The 20,578-nt window shown below is 41.9% G+C and overlaps 1 protein-coding gene across 1 annotated transcript; it reads left to right on the top strand.

Annotated features, from left to right (window-relative positions):
* Positions 1–5,945: 5,945 nt before the first annotated feature.
* LOC309586696 (claudin-8-like) lies at positions 5,946–6,614 on the top strand (the record flags this gene model as incomplete). Its single annotated transcript, XM_082303989.1, has 1 exon — positions 5,946–6,614. The coding sequence occupies one exon, from the start codon at positions 5,946–5,948 to the stop codon at positions 6,612–6,614; it is 669 nt and encodes a 222-aa protein (XP_082160115.1).
* Positions 6,615–20,578: the final 13,964 nt, after the last annotated feature.

The raw sequence follows: 20,578 nt of genomic DNA on the forward strand, positions 1-20,578 counted from the left end.
AGTGTGCCCGCACTGGTGAATTATTTGTGGCCTAGCAGGCTGTGGGCTGTCACTGTGCAGGGACACATCAGCCCCAGGAAGATGCATCAATGTGCAAAATTACAGTGACAGTGGTGCATCCTTGGAGCTGCTACGATTCACGATGCTGGAGAGGGTGTTCAGAGAGCAAGTGACAAAAATTAATTGCTTCCAGCGAAATCCTCCTGCTTTGGTCTCTGTGCCAGCACAAATCCAAAGTGATTTATGACTTCCAGGAAGAGGTCCTTTTGTGTGAGTGCAGGAACAGCTGGTTGGCTTCCCTTCTCCTCTGCATCCTCTCCTCTCCCTCTGTTTGAAGGGGAACCAAGGTAAATCGGGAGATGAACTCTGCCAGCTATGCAGGCCCAATGGCCAGGGGCTGTGCTGCTGCTTCCCAGGGGACGCCCAGGTTGCCAGCTGGGGAAAGTCAGCCAGGGTGTCCCAGGGAAGAGGTGAGTCCCAATCCTAAGGAGAGAGGAGTAATGGAACATCCTGGCCAGAAGCACAGAAGACTCTGGATTTGGGTAGAGAGAGAAAGGGGAGAGTGTAGCGGTAGAGGGTGACCCTGCTGTGTGCTGAGATGACAGGTTGGGCGGTGTCGTTGGGTGCACAAGGTTGAGGCTAGTGGTGGTGGAGCTTTTGCTGCTAGGGTTTATTTTGGAGGTGGAAATGAACAGTGTAGTTAGTTACATTCAGGAGGTGGGGCTTGGGAGAGGACAAAAAGCGAGGGGGTCAGGACTGGCCAGGGAGGAGACTAAATTATGACTGAAAAAGATGGGAAAAAACCTGTTCTTCAAAGTTTGAGACTTACTTGTTTAGCTACCCGCACTGCTTGGTTACTGGAAAGCTAGTTCAAGGGTGTATTATTGTGCTGTGCTCCAAAAGCAATCTTTCTTGGGATTCTGAGCCTAAGAGCTTGTTTCTAACAGTATCAGCTAGTCTGATAAAACCTATTACCTCTTTCTACAAACCTTGCCTCTCATCTATCTTTAGGCCATCACTGCCACAATATACCTTCTCCTCCTCTTTTATTCCATTACAGTAAATCATGTAAATAAAGGAATTCCTCTGTGCTTCATCCAGTAATAGCCCTGCTGCTAACCCTTATGAAAACAATCAATACTGCCTTGGGAATTTGCCGCTGTTACATTTCCAACAGCTTAACGTGAACTGCGCAATCAAATGCCCCTCAAATATGCTTTGAGGTCCTGTCATTAAACAGCAAAGTAAGATAGCATATTTTTTGGCAGGTTCTATTTCTGTCAGGATGGCTGCTCCCTGTACGCAAGTATTGAGGTGACAAATACCTTGTAAAAGCCTGAAGCGGTTTAGATGGATTAAATACTCAAAGGAGTATTTAATATTTTATTACTGTAGGGTTTCATTACACTGAACTCGAGTTCATTCACAGTGTCCAGGAGACAGACTTCCTCAGACACGGAATATCATTAAGAGTTTGGCAGTTTTGTCAGGCTGTGAATTTCAGGCATGCTGAGGAAGATGACGGAAAATAAATATTAGTTCTTTGCAATTCAACTGTCAGTCTTGGGTTGCCTCAAAGCTAGAGTTAGAGGTCAGTGCCCAAGTACAGTGCCTGTTATATGTCTGGGGGAAAGCCCTCTCTAAGCTACACTGAGCAGATGTTCCTCTCACTTCAAAATGTGCCATGCTTGAAGAGAGGGGGAAGAAGATGTGCCTTCGTCTTTTAACATATGTGCAGGCAGCGATATTAAAGTTAGCACAAATAAAAAGGCCTCTGTTGGATTCAGCCTATTTTCTCCTGAATTAAAACAGAATTAAAGTAAACTTTTGCTTCACCAATAGGCTCAAAATACAGTAGTCAATCAAAATACCATAGAAAGTAATAGAACCATTAACTTGACAATGACTTCATTGACCAGCCCTTGTAAATAATTGAAAAAAAAAAGTGGTTAACCCAGCATATAATGAATGGACTAGTGGAAGCCACGAGCAGGGAGGAACTGATGCTATTCACATGTGTTTCCAAAACAAATGATCGGCAGACAATCCTAACCTAATTTGTTGTATGCTTAAAGCAGATTTTACATGTAGAGGATGATCTAGGTCTGCGTGGCTTCACCCAGAACCTCTGCCCGAGGGAACAGGATGCAGAGTGACAGCAGAGCCACAGCCTGCTGGAGTCTCCATTGCCAGGCTCTGCAGGTGGTCAGGCAGCTTTGCAGCCTTCCTGGCTAACTGCAGCCTCTGGGAGGTCAAGAGACTTAACTGTAACTCTTAGTAATCACTAATCTAAAGTGTGCTTTTGATAAATCTGTATATTTGCTTGTTCCAAAAATGTTACTGAACCTTAAATTTAGCTCATTAGCCTGTAGCATAACCAACCTATCTATTCTTGACAAGAGCTCGTAATGAACTATGTACATTGTAGTTGTACATTTGTACAAGATTAAAGTCTATTTGTCTATATATAGGTACATGTGTATGTATAAGGACTCTAAAATCCAATGTGCATAGAAGATACACAAAGAGAAATGAAACCTGTTTTCTGGGAGGCAATTAAGTGTTTACATTATTGATGCCTATAATTAATTAAGCACTGGGGATCATTGACAGGTTTGGTTAATCATGTGGACTGGAGATGCTCTACTTCCTCCTTTTCAAGGAGCATCAGCATTTTAAAAGGTAGGGAGGGAACAGAAGATATTGCCCCAGGAAAAGATTCAAATGAACATCCTCATTTGAAAGGAAGAGAAAATGTAAATCTGAACAGAGATGCAGGGAAAGATTAGGTGTAAAGGCTACGTGCTTCCTCTGTTGCTTATTTTCCTCTTTGAAGGCAAATTTTGGGGTGGACATGTTTGCATAAGAACTGGTATTCTCGTCTTGAGGCAGGTAAGCATCCAAATAGCATAACAGATGTATGATACACAGAATGAGGAGACTTCTGAAGTCTAGTCAGGTGTAAATGGGGTTTTCCTTTTATTTCTTCTCACCTGGCACTAAAGCCATTGTATCTGCCATGCCCACCATGTAAGCATGTATTTAATTTCTACTTTAAGAGCTGTCTGCTGTTCAGAATGATTTTGAAGTAACTCAGTCAACTAAGCATTTCTTTCTGAGACATGAGGTGAGCCTTTAAATGGAGGTACAGTTCTCCAGGGTACACAAGGGTGTAAGATCTCCCTCCAGGCTGATTCAAACACAGGACTTTTCTTCAAAAGATAATTCTTCCACAGATTAGCAAAGCCAGGGCCTCATTGGCATTTAAGAGGTTGATGAGATTTTCCAGTCTTCATGAGTTTCCAAGACATTGGTAATGTTTCTTGATTTTTTTTTTTTCAACCTGTCTCCTGTACCTCATTTTCATTTCTGAAATTTATCTTCAGGTTTCAAAACTGCCATTTATTGGTTTTCCTTTCCTGCTTCCTTCCCCGCAGGTTTCAATAACAAGAACCATCCTGCCACTGGACAGTACATACAGCAGTGTAGCCTGGGTGTCCCTCGCTTACGCCTACACCTACACTGGATGTCACTCACCATAGGTACTACTTCCAATTAAAGATCAAAAAACCACTCAACCATTTAGCACTCTCTGGATGTATTGCTACACAACCAGCATATATGATACATAACCAGCATATGATGCATTTTAATAGTATTTCTGTGAGCAGTTCATCTTCTATACAAACCATGCCCTGACTGTCACAGAATGTAATTTTATGAATGACCTCAACAGCTGACCCTCCCAGAGTCATGTAAGGAAAAATGATTTTAGAGCAATCCTGCTAGATAAAGCAGTCAGATAAACAGATTCAGGGTATTAGGCATGGTCTGTTCTCCAGCTGTGTATACCTTCAAGAGCTGGCTGCCTGAAAATTTTGCACAAAGAGGTTTTTTGTTGAAAAAAAAAGACATTTAAATGCTAGTTTTGAGAGGGCTTTTCCATAATAAGTTGATTTCTTCTTTGAAGTTAAAATAACAAATCAAAAAACAGTTTTGAGAATTCAGAGGTAAAAAAGTCCTACAAGATGAATGGAGACTGTACTCAAGCATAAATAGCACAGGTGTTGTGTGCAGTCTTCTTCTAAGGGAGCAGTCTCCTGCCAGAGAAAGGACTTCCTTTTAGACAGGTAACCATCTATGACTTCTGATTTCAACTCTACCACCTCCTTCTTTGTGGCATCGAGCAAAGTGCCTTAACTTTTCTGCATCACGGGATTCTTTTTTTATGTCTACAGAAGAGTGATGCAATATTCATCTCTCTATAAGAACAAATCTGATAATGTATTTAGTTTCTAAAGGTTACATTTGACATCTTAGCTGAAGACATTTTTTCTCTCCAGGTTCCTGCTAGCAGACTTGAAGGCAAAAATGAATTGCCCAGATCCCTTGGTAGTATTTTCCACAGGGACATGTAACATTATACTATATAACTTGCATTACCTGGCACTCCTTCCTTACAGTTAGTAACTGTAGGAAGGAGGGGATTTTGTGGGCTGCGAGTGGTTTAGATGGGCAATTCACTTTTCATGGGTTTTAGCTTTTGCTTTGAATATATTGTTTAGGCACCTAAGGCTGTAACTAAATTAATACCATCAAAGGCAATGTCTGATATTTCCAAAGAACCAGAGCCCATAACACTACAAACCACAAGCAATCGAAGAATATGTCATTCTTCGACAGCACTTCTAGGGGCCTTCATTGTCTTAGTGGGCCAATGCTTTTTTTTTTTTTACTAGCCCCATTGGTTCAAAGAGCTGGAGTAACCAGAAATACATCAATTTCAACAACACCCATGAGCTGTCATCATATACTATTATCTCAAAGTAGGGAGAAGAAAGTAAATAAAACCATAATGCAGCAGTTATTCCTAACTTGCCCAAGGCAAATCAGTCTTCGGTGTGCATTTTTGTCCAGGCTTGTAGCTGTTTGTGCAGGCTGAGACACATGCTTGTGGGAGGGATCTCTGACTTCATTCAAGGTGCATTGTACACTGAAAGAAAAGCTCATCCTTTTCATATTAGACAACTGCCCACAACCCCTCCTAACGTTACCTGGAGAAGACTATTAGTATGGAACATAATGACAATACTATCCTTCTAATGGGGAGAGAGTCTCATAGAGGATTATTTCCTAACAGTGATCTTACTTGTGTGTTCAAAAGCAGAAGCTGTGAAACTCTGCCAGCTATTTTCTTTGTCGTCCTTGTGAATTACGTAGCTGGTAGAGTAAAGCTTTGATGTTGATTGGAATACTTGACTTTCCCATACCTGTCTAATATCATGATTATACTTTTGTATTTGATCAAAATGAGGAATCTACATTAACGAGCTACACAAAGTACCTCTTAGCTTGATTAAAAAAAAAAAAACAAATCAGATGTTTTCCCAGGGCTGGTGCACTTAGAAAGTAAGTCCCACCCCAAGTCCAAGTTTAACTTTTGTCATAATAACAACTGTAATGACCTATTTTACATAATATTTTAACAGATGGAAGTTCAGACTTTCTTACTAAATTTCAACATAGCTGCAATCTTGCAGTTAAGAAATTATTAGCCCTGTAATCAGGTATCTTTAATTGAATCCCTGACACTTAATTATAGCATCATTACAGACACACTATGAGAAGCAGTAAAATCAACTATGACACACCCCTCCTAGTTTCCCATTGGCTGGAAACTTGTTAGGCCTGATGGGTAGGCGCTGTAGTCAGAAGGGATTTCAAAGCAAATAAATAGCAGGTCCTTCTAAGCAGTCAGAAATGGATTTCCACCTGTCTGAATCTCAGACTGGAGCAAGCTGCTTTTGAAAAAACCCAACAACTTACCGTATGAGGAAACTACTGGAGAAAATATTCCCTCTCATACTTGATATTTCTTCTATGAAAAAGTGATTTTGGAAGACTTTCTAGGCCACCTCGCTTGAGGTGTCTTTTTGAGAAGAAGCATGGCTTGCTGTGTGTTACAAATCACTGGTTTAATATTCGGAGGTGTCGGCATGGTTGGGACGTTGGCAGCCACAGTTATGCCACAGTGGAGAGTTTCTGCCTACATTGATGGCAACATCGTGGTGTTTGAGAGCATCTGGGAAGGACTGTGGATGGACTGCATCAGTCACCTGGGCATCAGGCTGCAGTGCAAATTCTATGACTCTGTCCTGGCTCTCCCCCCACCTTTGGAGGCATTCAGAGCCCTCATGTGCATTGCAGTGGTCCTGTCAATCATTTCCTTTTTGATGGCCATTGTTGGTGTGAAGTACACTCACAGGGCCAAGGAGGATCCCCAGGGCGTCAGTATCTTCATACTGGCAGCTGGAGTTGCCTTTCTCTTGACGGGCATCCTCGTTCTGATCCCTGTGTCCTGGACTGGAGGTAGCATCATTCATGACTTCTATGATCCAAAAGTCCCTATGCCACTAAAACGAGAACTAGGAGCTGCTCTCTTTGTGGGCTGGGTGAGCACTGCACTTCTCATCGCTGCGGGAGCAATGTACTGTAGCTTCTGGTGCTGGGCTGATACATCCTCAAAATCCAGGTATCCATCGCTTTCTCGTCACAGATTGCACAAACCCGACTTTGCAGGAGGGCCATCCCTAAGCATGCATGCCTATGTGTAGTTGCTACATGTGATCTTTCTGCTTAGCATGTCGATATGTACTGATTGACTTCAGTGTCTAATTAAACTCTGAGTCTGTAATGGAGGAACAATTTTGTTCATTTGCTATTTACTGTTGACATACATATCTGCTCTTGAACATGCTTATAGGAAATGTTACTACATGGGCATTATGTCAGAGCACAGTCAGAAGAAAAAACTCACCATTTTATGGGAATGAAGAGTGGCATGGGAACAGCAGCAGCCAGGAGTCTCTCAGAGAATATGAGCAACATATGGTCGGGCTGGAAGGAAGGCAGCTGCTGTGCCACAGCACCATTGCCCTCCACTAAACCCATGATGTGCAAAGGGAGCATTGCATTTTGCTCTAAGGAAAATCTTCATAAGGACTGCTCTAGGACAGTGGTGAGAAGCATGGAGTTGGCAGCATGGCTGAAGCAGCTGCTGAATGAATGGAGAAGCCACCAGCAATCTAACTTCCAATATGGTACACAAATGTTCATGCTCTCCCATCAGAGGCCTCTATGATTGACTATGGATTGCATTGATGCTTGTGGAATTGGTGTATCCTTCTTATCTCTTCTGCAGGGCACAGAATCCAGCTCATGGAATAATAAAATTTTTAATCACTTCACCAGACTTTGCCATGAATGTATTAGCTTTCTGTTGCTTGCTACCTCTCGTCTTTTATGACTTCTGTTCTATAGGTAGCACCTTCTCTTCTATAAAATTCAGGACAGACCATCTGTCTTTATGCACTTTAAAGCACTGTGCTAATGTAAAGTATAATTAAATAAGCCAGGCAATGTAAATGTGTAATCCCCACTTGCCTGTCGGAGGATCAAGAGTTCCTGCCTACTTCTTCCACCACACCCATGAAAGCCAAGCCCGATGTTGTTCTGACTGTTTTGTGTTCGCAAGACTTGTCTGAAAATGTAGACTGAGCAGCCTGATGCCTGTCTGTCCATTGTGCAGAATTCAACAGTATTTGCAGCTGTGCATTTTTTTTTCACGGCTGAAAACTTGGAACCTGCTTTCAACAGTGTCCATGTCACAACGTTGATAAGTGACCAAAGAAGGTCCAGTTCAAAACATTTTTTCTGGTTCTTTACACAGTAGTAATGGATAGTACCATTTCATTGATAATCTCATGACACAGGTACTCAGTTTGATTCTTTTTTGTGTCTGTGACTGGTATCTGAAAAAAAAGGTGTAAAGACACTTCAAGTTGAGCAGAGCAATGTCTCCATATATTAATTTGACTGTTCAATTTAAAGCAGAACATGGAAAGCTGCATTTAATTAAACAAGCCTTTTATTAACTGGACTTCATATGAACCTAAATGAAACAGTGCCGTTGAACACAAATATTCATTATGTATATTAACTAATGTGCATTTACATTTAAGACAACCAGCTCAGATCATTTAGTGGGAATTTTCTAGTCACCAGAAAACAGGTTTACTGTAGCCTGCTCATCACTTGAGCAGTCAAATCAGCACTAATTAATTCCAGATGAGCCTTTAAGAGACCATTTGTAAGTAGGTTTTCTAGTACCAAAACATATATTTTTTATATTGTCTTATAGCTGCTGATGTCTGTCACAGCAGCTGTCATTGGGTCAGACAGCTCATTCCAGTGGAGTCATTCTGTTGACTTTGGTAATAATTTATACTACCCTGAGGACCTCCACCTATTATTTTATTGTATTTATGTTCTATAATACATATTTTGTTTAATAAGGAACTATTGGATGAGTAAGCCAGAAATGTACTTTTTGGATTCATTTAGATATGACATTTGTGATTAACAAAGCAGAGGATGAAGGCATCTGCAATGCAAATTTGATACATATTTATATGTAGGCAATGGATTTAAATGATGACGTATTCAGTGTAATGTAACTTTATGCAGATGTAAGTGCTTAAGAAGTAATTAAGTGCAGTTTTCTATAACATTAATTAAAGGATCCTGAATGCTTTCACTATCAGTGGGTTCATCTAGAAATCAAATTTGAGCTGGGTGTGCCGTTTCCACTAGTAACTTTATTTTCAAAGAGTTGAAAGATAAAACTGTTTTATTTGAGCATTTAACATTAATTTCAAAGAAAACCTAAGGTTTTTACATCTAACATTAACACCTGCTGGCTGCATATTGCTCCATTTCTCTCTTTTACCAGTTGATCAAAAGATGAGCTCAAACAAAATCTCTAAGCTCAGACAACCTTGCGCTTGTGTGTGGGTTTGGAATCTGACCTTGATTCCAAGTGTACAGCTAGGCTGAGCTGCTGTTCGGATGTCTGGGGTTTTATTGACACAAATGGCAGTTGCTGGTGATGTGATTTAGCACTGTAGTCCCACCCAAATATGTTTAAGAGTCTGTGACACTAAAATTTCTGAATTTGTTGCAGGAACAAATTTCTCATAAGAAGCTAAACTGCAAGAGATGTAACACAGTGGTTAACCTCCCTTTGAAGAGAACAGAAATTCATTTATTGTAGATTCTGGTGGGGAAAACCCCATATAGATGATTACTAGATATTCTGCTTCTGTATGCGAAGAATGCATTGGCTGAGTAAATTGTATGGGTCCATTTGCGTCTGCTAAGGGAGACAGAGTTTTTCCTTTTCCCTTTTCCCCTACTCAAAACCTGTGATGCTCAGAACTGACTAGTTGGAAGCCGCAGTTTGGAGGTATGAGTAAGAAAAGGAAGTTTTAAGGGCTTTAATGAAAAACTGTGCTGAGCTTTGGAAACGAACTGCTGCTGTTCATGAGTTTTCTGAGGGTAACAGGAAGAGCTTGGCTTCAGGGGAGTGTTGGAGGAGCTTGCACAGATCTCTAGTGCCCAAGGCTGCACCTTCTACCTTCCGTCTCCAGGAGAGCTCCTGCCCTTCTGGGTTATATCCAGCCAGACCCGGTCTCAGGTAGCCCTGAGTGTCTAAGGCGACTCTTGGAGCTTATTTAGATGGCTGAACATGTCCTTTCTGAGTGAGACAGGTGAGGAGAGGGTGCTCAGGAACACATGTAATGCAGCAAAGACATTTAGGGAAAGGGCCACCTCTTCTCTCCAGGGTGCAGGAGGGTGGTGGAAACAGAACATTGGTTACACACTACGTGATGGAGGACCAAGTGGAGGCAGGGCGTGAATAATCGCTATTGACTTGACTTTTCTCTCAAAAGAAAAGGCCTGATGTGGGTGTCGTTTGATGTGGATGGGCCAGGGATTATTAAAATGTTGTGTCAGGTTTTCATGTGCTGGAGCTCTGCTTTCATTGAGGAGTGTAGTTGGCAAACTTGCTTTAGTGATGCTATGTTCACATTCTTCTAGGCACAACTGTGAGAAACTTCAGGCCTGCTGTATTTGTTAATAACTGCTGATTAAATATTGTGGTTAAATATCTAGTTTAATATCTTGATGCTATCATATACTTCAATATTTTGTGATTGCAGGACAAAATGACTTTGGAAATAAATGTGAATACCTGAGATTTTGCTATGTATTTGAAACAAATATATGAATCTTTCAAATTTTTTTTTTGTTGTTCTTTTACCATTGTATCATTGTTTCTTTTTTATATTAAAGTGAATGAATGTATTTCCCCATTGCCAGGGAAAGACAGCTTCAGTATTTTTATAATGTCCTTTTCTGATTCAGTCTTGGTTTTTACATTATGCTTTGGGTTTTGCTAGATAATAAACAAAGTGGGTCTGATTCCTTGGGAAATAAAACACACAAAACTGATTTAGTGCTGACTTCCAAGACTTGCTTATAAGAAGTTTCCTGAAGCAAATCGATATTTCAAAAGCTGGTCCCGAAATGTATATTCATCTCTGAGATGAAAAGAAAAGATTCTAGAGCAAATAATCCACCACTAAGATGCAGCCAAGGGAATATATTTGTGGCAAAAATGATGGCTTAGCAAAACATTTCATTATAAGAGAAAGGTGAATCAGATAGGTTTTGAGACAAATAAATGCATGCAGTCATCAGTCCTGATATGCAGACACACAGCTCTGTGTGAGGGACATTAAGACAAAACAAGTTTGTGTTAAAAAATGTTACAACTCTCCTGAAAATCAGTGTGAGTACTTACAAAGTCAGAAATGGGAGCTTGATGGTGTCCTTCTGATTGACCGTAACCATCCTTTTGAAAAAGGCACAAGAGGTCTTTTCAGGGGAGTCCTACGTCATCTGTGAAAACTGGGACAGACCTGACCCACCAAATAAATAAACAATTCCTTTCTTTTGTATCTTGTATGGAAATGCTCTCTGACTTACACACTTTGCTTTCCTGATTTGAGTCTCAGAGTCTAAGTAAGACTAACTTGACACTTTATGACTACTTTAAGAAACAAAGAGCAAAAGAAAACAAGAAATACCCTGATAAGGGTAGGACATTTTCAGCTGAAAAGGTCTGTGTTAGTGCTTCCTGCGTTCAGTTGCCACTTGCAGAAAAAGTTCCAACTGTCAATGAGGACAAACAAAAAATATTCAAAAACACAAAGAATTCATTTTTAGCAAGACCAAGGAACAGAACTGGCTAGGGAAAGAGTTGTGACAGCAGTATTAAACAGAGCCATGTACACCCTCAGAGTCAGCATCAGAGAGTTTGTTCAATTCCAGGGATCAGAATGGATTGAAGCTGTTGTGTACTCAGTGACAATATAACCAATTGCATCATTTTTAAAACAATTAAAGGAAAAAGAGAAAATACTATATCAAACTCAGCTGTTTGTACCAGAAGAAAAGCAGAACGCAAAAGGTTACCTGAGATTCTCATCCCTATGCTTCCAGCCCTTTAAAAATGAAAGACTGAGCTAATTTTATCATTAGGCTTTTTATTCTTTTATCTAGTCATTTGCCTGTCCCTCCAAAAAGGCTTCTCACTTAATGTGTCATCACCTGAACAGTTTGAAATTTTGAGGCATTATAGAAAAGTAAACTTGGCTATGCTTTTACTTTCTGTCACCAGCTAGTTCAAGTAGTGAGTCGAATGGCATGCGTGTGCTGATGCAGAGACGCTGTATCAAAGTGACACTGCTCTTCAAAGCGCCTCCTTCATGTGTGCCCTGCAAACCAGAACAAATCTTGCTGGCAAGATGAGTTTTAAGAAGTGTCATTTTAATCAAGGATTCTGGATCTGTCTGTTTTCCAGGAGTGCTCACCGCTCAAGCTGTAATGATTGCTGCAGTGACAAGGGAAGCAAAGCTAGAGAATCTGGATGCAGCTCCCTGCTCTTAGGAGGGAACTGACAGAATTGGCCCAAGATGTTTGAACTAGTTATTGTTCATCCTAATGCATGTACACTTCCCTTACCCCAATAATTTCCAAGCAAACACTACCTGTGTATCAATCACTAGAGATGAATTTATCATGCAGTTCCCTTCAGCATTCCCTTTTTTTTTTATTTAAACATCGCCCTTCACCTAAACAACAACAAAAAAGAGCTCACAGCAATTTAACTGACAAATCCAACACCTTTGTGCAAAAAAGACGTTTCAAAAATAGAAGCCATAAACCCATCAAGTTCTGTTCCACGTATCAGCATCAGTCAAACTGAATAATACATTAAGCTTGCTAAATCTCTGTTGCCCACTTCTGCTATGGACCTTAATCTGTGGTCTTTGTCTCAGTTACCGTGAAGCAGTCCCTGATTGCCAAATGACAAAGATGATGAGTACATTAGTGTTTCAACTTCTGTCTGATGGATGAGTGACTGACAGAATGATAAGCTATGTTTATTCATTCAGAGTTTCCACTGTAATGCCAGATGGTGCTGGGAGATAGAAAATAATCTCTAGACCCCAACAAACATTGCTTCACATACTGTCACATTCATTCTGAATTTAGCAAAAATTGGCAACATAAACTCCACGTGTTGAAGAAAAGTATCTTGTTAACTAAGTACTTTTTGAGAGGCCAAATTTCACAGGTTAGTCTGAGTCCTGGTCTCTCACTGGCACATCCAAAATGCCAAACGCAAACTCTTTTTAACCCAACCTGGTTGTTGCTGCAGCCGCGCAAGGGGAGATGCAGGGAAGGCCAAGGCTGGTGCTAGAGCTCCCAGGACAGAGGGCACAGGATGGTAGACTGCCTTTGCAGGGCTCTTAAGGGAGAGAACGCTGCTTCCTTCATCTGAGCGTGCCCTTGTGGGGGCTTGACCTTGGCTGGCTGCAAGATGCCCACCCAGATGCTCTCTCACTCCCCCTCCTCACACTCTTCCCCTGCTCCACCATGGTGCCTCCAGGGGCTGCAGGGGGTCCCTGCTCTGGAGCCTGAAGCACCTCTTCCCCCTTCTCCCCCTCTCCCCTCGGGGCTCGCAGGGCTGTTTCTCACACTTTCCCCCTCACCCCTCACCGCCGGGCAGCGTTTTGCCCTTCCTTACCCAGGCTTTCCCCAAGGCACCGCCATGGTGGCTGCGGGGCTCAGCCGTGCCCTGCGGTGGGGCCGTCGGAGCCGGCTGGAACCGGCTGTGTCCGGCCCCGGGCAGCCCCGGCCTCTCCTCACAGAGGCCGCCCTGCAGCCCCCTGCCAGCGCCTGGGCACCTGCACCCGGTACGGCTCCACTGGAAGTTTCCTCCTAGGGCGCAGCGGTGACAGGTGGCTGCGGAGCCACCAGGGTGGTGCAGCGCCCTCCCTCCCCACCAGACCTCATCCCGCAGCCCTCAGCGAGGCGAGCCGCTCTGGGTCGGTGACGGTGACTGGGGTCGGCCACAGCCCAGCCATCACCAGGCGCCACTGCGGGCCCCAGGCCTGGCTGGGACGGCAGCCCCCAGGGTGAGGGTAGCATTGGAGGGGGACAAGGCCACAGCTGGGTTGCGTGTTGGCACCATGTCAGAGCTGGCCTTGGGCACTGGCAGCCAGACCCTGAGGGGAGTGGAAGAGGTTGCGGAGCCTCGTGGTGTGCTGTCCTGATGTTTCCCATCCGTCACAGTCTAACCCAGGTGCTTTGTGTTCAGGCCTGAAGATCTCCTGGGGTCCTCCTGCCCTCCGGCTTGGCTACAGCCGGCCAGGATGGGAGCAGTGAGTGTGCCCAAGAGGGGTGTTGCTCTGCACAGCGCCGGGCGGAGAGCGCTGATGAGATGACCAGCTCACGCCGTGGATGCGCACAGACGCCTCTCGCACTCTGTCCCATCTGCAGCAGAGGGACTGCACGGGTTTCTGGATGTCCGTGCTGCTGTGCTGGGATGTGCCTTCTCTCCACCAGTGTTTGCCCCCACTTTCCAAGTCTAATTTTCTACATGTCTCTTCAAGCAGGAAAATGCACTGATTATCAAAGTAATTATCAAGAAATGGAGTTTGTGGAGTAAGAGATTTGACTTGCCGAGGGATCTGTACAAGACGATGAAGTCTTGGTTAACACAGGCAGCAAAAAACACTGACCTGTCTCTGAGCAGAGAAGCAGCGACTTCCTCTCCCTGGGCTCACTGCACCCATTACCTGGTTGTGTGCCACCCAAAAAGCTGTTTGACACTCCACAGTTTGGAAACACTCCACTGCCAAGAGCTAATTACATGCTAATCTTTCTTTGAGTGATGCCTGTGACAAATTATCCTTCAAGAGAGACTTGAGCATTCCTGTGTAATGCACTGTTTGTAAACCTGTGACTCAGCTGGCCTGGTGGTATTAGCATGTCATTTCAGACCCATACCATTTCACACTGAGAGCCAAAACAGCCTTAAAACCTTTCAGGGTGAAATAAAGGTACAGGGATGTGAGACTTCAGAGATAAATGTTCAAGTTGTTTTAGTACATTTGTGAGTTAGGAGTGAGGGTAAAGTTCAAACTTTATTAAAACCAATGGAAAGGTTCTTGCTATGCCCAATAGATCTTTTAAGCATCAGACATGTCAGCATCAGTTATAGTTATTCCGGATCAGCTATCAGTGGTCCTGGAGGTGCTTGTTCAGTTGCTCAGAGTTTCATAGAGGGATGGATAGCACCCTGCAACTGCCTGCTGAAATTTGGTGTTGGGTGTTCTTTCTCCTTTGCCATTTCTGGAACAACCCCCCCAACTCCTCATGTATGTACATGCACACACAGACACAGGCAGTGGTAGAGACATGATGGCCATGTACACTGAAATTATTTTCCATAATTTAAAAAGTGTTTCCAGATTACACAACCTGTTATATCATTGGTAGACTAAATGTTGCTAAACATGGATTTTTTCCAAAGATTAGAAGGACATAATCAAGTACAGTTTACTCACTGTGTATTTACTTCCTTAATTAGCAGCTGAAAATCCACCCCTCCCTTTAAGATACATTTTGGGATTTTTTTTAATTATGTTGTCCTGTCAGCAGGGGAGTTGAGTTAATGAATCCAGGTTTCATCCAGGTTGGTTTACCATTTCCCTTATGGCAGCTTGCACTAAGGGGCAGCTGGGCACAGGCAGTGCAAGCTGCCAGACATCTTCTCCAGTGGGAAGGGGACATGGATATGGGACTGGACACAGCCACCCCCTCACCAGAAATCTGCTGCCCAGGCCACTTGCCTCTTCCTCCATAGCGGCTTTTTTTTTTTTTTTTTTGACTCTCTTTAAATATTTCCCCTGAAATCTCCAGTAACTAATTTGTCCTTGAGGCTTTGACCTCTGTGTCAAAAAGGATTGAAATTGGCTCACAGGTACTAGAGTTGCTGGGGGAGCTGGACAGACAGACAGAATAACTGCAGAAGACTAATTTTCATGAGAAGGAGAGCTGAAAATGTGTTTTTAATGAGGTCTGACACTACCATATTTTCCTACTTTATTTATGTGGCAGAATATGTGGTTCCTAGCACTTCTATGAGAATTACCCTAGTCAGTTAACTTCAACCTCCAAACCAGCAGATAACGAAGATAATCTTTTTCACAGGATCTAGATTAGTAATGGTTATTGGTGTGGTCTTTTCCTTCTCTAAATGATTTAACAAGAATAGATTCTTTTTTAATGCCAGCGTATTGTAGAAATCTTTCCAACAATGTGATGTAGAACTCTCACATCCAGGCATTTTTATCTTCCCATCACATTTTGAATAATATGTCAGTGCATTTATTATTGAACTTTCATTTTACATTGTATGCCTGTGAGTGTATGCAGTTGGTTGCATAAAAAGTTATCAGTTGGCATCAGCAGAATAAAATAGTGGTATCTACGTGTTGGAATAATGTCATGTTTTTGACTATGTAGCTTGCTTTACTAGCAGAGCATTGCTGCTCCAGGAAATCAATGCAATAACACTTTCAAAATGATTATTAATATTCTATATTAAGAGAAGGAAATCGAGAAATACAAATGGCCAGGTTTTTGTTTTATTGGGCATGATTTCTTCAGGTGAAGAAAAAATCATGCCTTGATGAAAGCCATAAAGCCAATGATTTATGTAAGACTTGATGACCTAACAGTACCATCGAAGAGGAAAGAAAATAGCAAGATCAAATTATTAGCTCGATTAATAACTAAAACTTCAGTTGGGCTAAAAACTGTTTAATAACATGATTTTAGAACAGCTGAAATACTGGGTTTGTACTGCTCTAGAATGTTTACTTTTTTCCCCGATGCTGTACAAAATGGTTAATTGATCTTTAGTTAAGGGAGAAGGTAAGATGACCCAGGGGAAGGGCAGGAAAGCCAATCTTTGTTAAATATTCATAACATTCTACATAACAGTCAAACTATGAAAAGCTCTTACCCTTTATAACAGATAACTATTAAATTTTACTAGGACGTAGTTGTTTTATTTTTCAAGCTAATTACAAGAACAAGGACTGTATGTGTAGCTGAATGAATTCAAATTGCTATTTGTTTTTTCAGAAGCGTGTTTAGCAGTAGCAATAATGCAATTGCTAGCCACAGGAAGTGTATTGAGGCCTAAATCAATCAATCAATCTTAATAATGGCTGAAAACAAAATTCAGCTTTCAATATACTGGAGTTCTTGTTAAAAAAGATTAATTTCCTGTCCCTTTTTAGCTAAAACCCTACACCCATGTATTATTTATAGGTTTGAACATTTATTTTTATATTTACTATTAGCATTAAGTTTTACTACAGCTTGTCTTTCTGTTGTCAAATCGTAAATCTTAGGTCCCCCAAATTCCCAGTGCAACTATTTATTCAGGAAAACCAAGTATTCTTAGGCTACTCTGCATTCTTATTTTGTGACAGACTGAGCGATCAGATTATTTGCACAGAACAATTTAGTTCTGCAAAGCATCTTCTAACAGAAGTGTTGGAGGATGCCTTAGACTTTGCTGAAATCCGTACATAAAAATAAAAGCAGAGTTTGAAGGTAGGATATGTGATAACGGATGGAAGCAATAATTATGAGTGGGTAAGGACAGAGAAAGGCAAAAACCTATTTTAAAAGGATAATGACTGAGCAGAGGGAAGCTGCAAGGTTTTGAGAGCACAGAAAAACAACACTGGTGGCATTTGGAACACTGTAATAAGAATTACAGTACTTGCACTTGAAATGTCAACACATACATAGTGTTTTCTTGCAAATAGCAGCCAGACTTCAGAAACGCTACGAGCACCTAAATGAGAAGAGTCTGTGCTGGGAAACGTGACTGTCCAGACCACACCAGAAGTACAGGGTGAGACTACCAGAAATTAGTGCTTAGTCATTGCTTTGTGTCTTTAAATCATTCTCCATGCATTATGTAACGTCATTTCTGTGTTTTCTGTGAGACCGGGAAGATGTGTGATTCTGGTTTTATAGACGGAGGAAATTTGAAGGCCCTGGTTACGCCATGCACACAAGCACATGCTTGCCTTTGCTAGCTTCTTGTGTGCCTGACTAAACTGACACCCCGGTGATTTCTTAGGTTTCAGCAGCTGGGAAGCATAACAGTGTTAGCACTTCCAGGACCAGATTCCTCACATGCACTCTGTCAGCTCCATCAGCACGGTGAAGCCTGAACATTATGTACCACGCGGAGGACGAGGCTAAGAAATACCTAGTTCTCAGCTATAAGATCAGACCACCCGGCTATGCCCATAATGGGTAAAGAGGAAGAACAAACAGTATAAAAAAGAAAGGTGTGACAAAAGACAAATTATTTCCAACAAGGAGATAAGCTAATAGGATCTAACAAAGGTTTTGTTGGTGACTGGGAAGCTGATGGGCCAGAAGAAATTGTGCAGCTGCAAAGTGGCTCACAAAAGAAGGAATGATTTAAAATACGCTTGTGTATGCCTGGTATAACACACATACAGATCAGTGATGGCTGTGGGACCTCATTCAAAACTCAGTGAAGCCAATACACTCCAGTAATACCTGTGGGTGCTGCACGGAGCCGTCATGTTTCTCATGGGACTGTATGGGCTCTGTCAGCGTTGAAAAGTCTTCATCAACATTTTCTATTTTACATCTTGACCTGCTGCCAATTCCTGGTGGAGCTACATGTGAGTACACGTGAGGGAACGATATAACTACCTACGCCAGCAGCTTCCTGTCAGTGACTTTGTCAAATGCTTTTGAAAGGCAGAAATAAATCATAAAGGATTGCCTTTCTCTTACATCTGTATTAGCTCAAAGAATTCTAATAAACGGGGAAGGGTGAGCGTACGTTCAGAGTCACACGGGTTTGTCTCTGGCAGAGGACATTCTTGTTAAATAATGCAGTGATGAAGCAACAGTTTAAGAATATAGATGGAGAGATAAATAGATGTTTCATGACTCTCACCTTAATTACCTATTCATCAAGTATAACTGATCATGCAGAAATGCCACCTGGCTTGCAATATTCTGGGTGAAGGAACACCGACTAATCCCCAGTATTCGGGACTGGAAGCACTTTTTAGTAACAGATTAAGTATTTCTGTTAATATTCCTGCTTCTTCATTCTTAATTTCCCACAGAGCACTTAGATGAAATCTATGGTCCTGGTGACTTGTTGCAGTGTAAATGATCACTTCTGCATCATGTCTTTTCCAAGAGCTCTCTGTATCTGACAGTGCCTTATCCATACTGCTGGCCAACAGTAACTCTGAGGAAGGTATCTCCCCCATTTGTTCTTCAGTAAGTCATTTACCATTTGGGGGGCTTTGGTTCTCCTTGAATTGGGCTGTTTATTTGCTGGTACTGAGCTCTTTTACAGATTTTCAACTTCTGAAGTGGATAAAGAACTCAGTGTTGTAGGTTTAGTGGCCTTCCGTGTATCCATTTTATCTTTTCTATCTGCTTTGGTACAGTGTCTCAAATGGACAGCACATACTAAGCGCCTATCTAGTCTCTCTTTCTCCAAAGACCTGCAACAGCCACAAAACAATTCACTCTTCCTGTAGTATTATGTTATACACTGAAACTTGACTGACAATAATATTGTTTCAGAATATTCAGAGCTTGCTTTGTGTATTTCATACGATCCTTTCTCTCGCTGTAATTAATTCTCTGCATCTGGCCAAAGATTGCATTTGTTATCTTCCTGAGCACAAAAGGTCTATTAATATGTAAATTAGCAGGTTTTAGTTTTCTTGAAGCAGAAGAACTTTTTAACATTTTAATGATAAGTTCACAATAGCGGTCCCTTTCTATGCTTCAAAAGTATAAGTTTTGCTTATATTTCACTACAGAATGCCAAAGTAAGAATCAGATTTTTTTACGGCAGGGAAGATTAATACTGGACAGCCTAGTCTCTCTGCCAGTGGCTGTGGAGAGTTATCAGCAGAAGCAAGCATAAATGTGTTGGAAATGAATGAATTTAGGGAGTTAAATCCTGAACTCCGTAAAAAAAGAACAACGTGTGTAGTAGCACTCAGAATGATCCAAGGGGACAGAGTCACCTGCCTTGGTTATATTTTGTCCAGAAGTTGGCTTTACATGTGCAGTTGTATCTGTTGTGGGTATCTCATACACCACACACACACACAGACACCCCACCCCTTGCCCCAGGTTGCTGGCGTAGGTGTACGACCCACAGGCTAAGACAGAAAAACACAGGCTCCATCCACCCTAGGCACCCAGAGGGTATCTGTTTTAAACAGGAACATAAGTCAGCGGAGCTTTATGAAAGTTAGTGGAATTGAGCATATACCAGCCAAAAGTCTGGCTCTTGGAGGGGACATTTTCATGAGGATACTTCATGGATAAAAAGAGGTCCTTTCCTTTGACTGCTGTCAATATAATAGAAACTTTCAGGCTTATTATATAAGAAAAAAGCTGAAAATTTAGACAGCAATGCTTAACCTGGAAGTCTATTTCCTGGAAAGCTGTATGATTTCTAAAATGATATATTTAACCCTGATGCATGGATGTCCAAAAATGTGTGTAGCTGTGGTGCACCATCTTCTTCACCAGCACACGATGAAACAAGAAGTTAGATTGCTACCTGAATACACTTTGTGAGGTCTCTTCTCTGGTAAAATTTCCACGGTCCTGTAAATCCCCCACCAATGGAGTGTGGTTTGCACTGGTATCACCTCCTCCAGTTATGAACTGGCACAACCCATGGAAACACTGGCCTGCTAGCAACAGCATTAAAGAGGCACAAGACTCTGCATGGCACACGTCCGCTTTAGCTCAGCACAGGACCAAGAGCAAGGGCAGGGGCTGAGAGGGGGCTTCCACTAGCAGTGGCGATTAGGGATGCTGTCGGTGAGACAACTTGCTAGCTAGCTCTGTTGTCACCTGTCTGGCACAAAGACTGAGAGAAATTTCTGTAAAGACAAAATCAGCAAATGTGATTATAATTGCAGAAGACACATTTCTTTAACCTAAATTTGACACATACCTGTTTAGGTAATCTTGCTACTTGCATTCTAGGAAATTCAAAGGGTAGATCTTTTTGTGCGTAAAGCAGTTCTCAAAATTGTTTTCCCATGTTTTAAAATCTAGACAAACTCATCCTTGTGACGTTAGGATCTTGCCAAGACAGAAGAATTTGGCCCACTAGGAAAGTTAAAATTTAGTAAGTTTAGTCTAGGCTGCAGACATATCCAGCCTTGTTCAGTCTTCATCATTTAGCTTGGAAGGTGATTGG

Source organism: Platalea leucorodia (genome assembly GCF_965183815.1).
Source record: "Platalea leucorodia genome assembly, chromosome: 2".
Lineage (NCBI taxonomy): Eukaryota > Metazoa > Chordata > Aves > Pelecaniformes > Threskiornithidae > Platalea > Platalea leucorodia.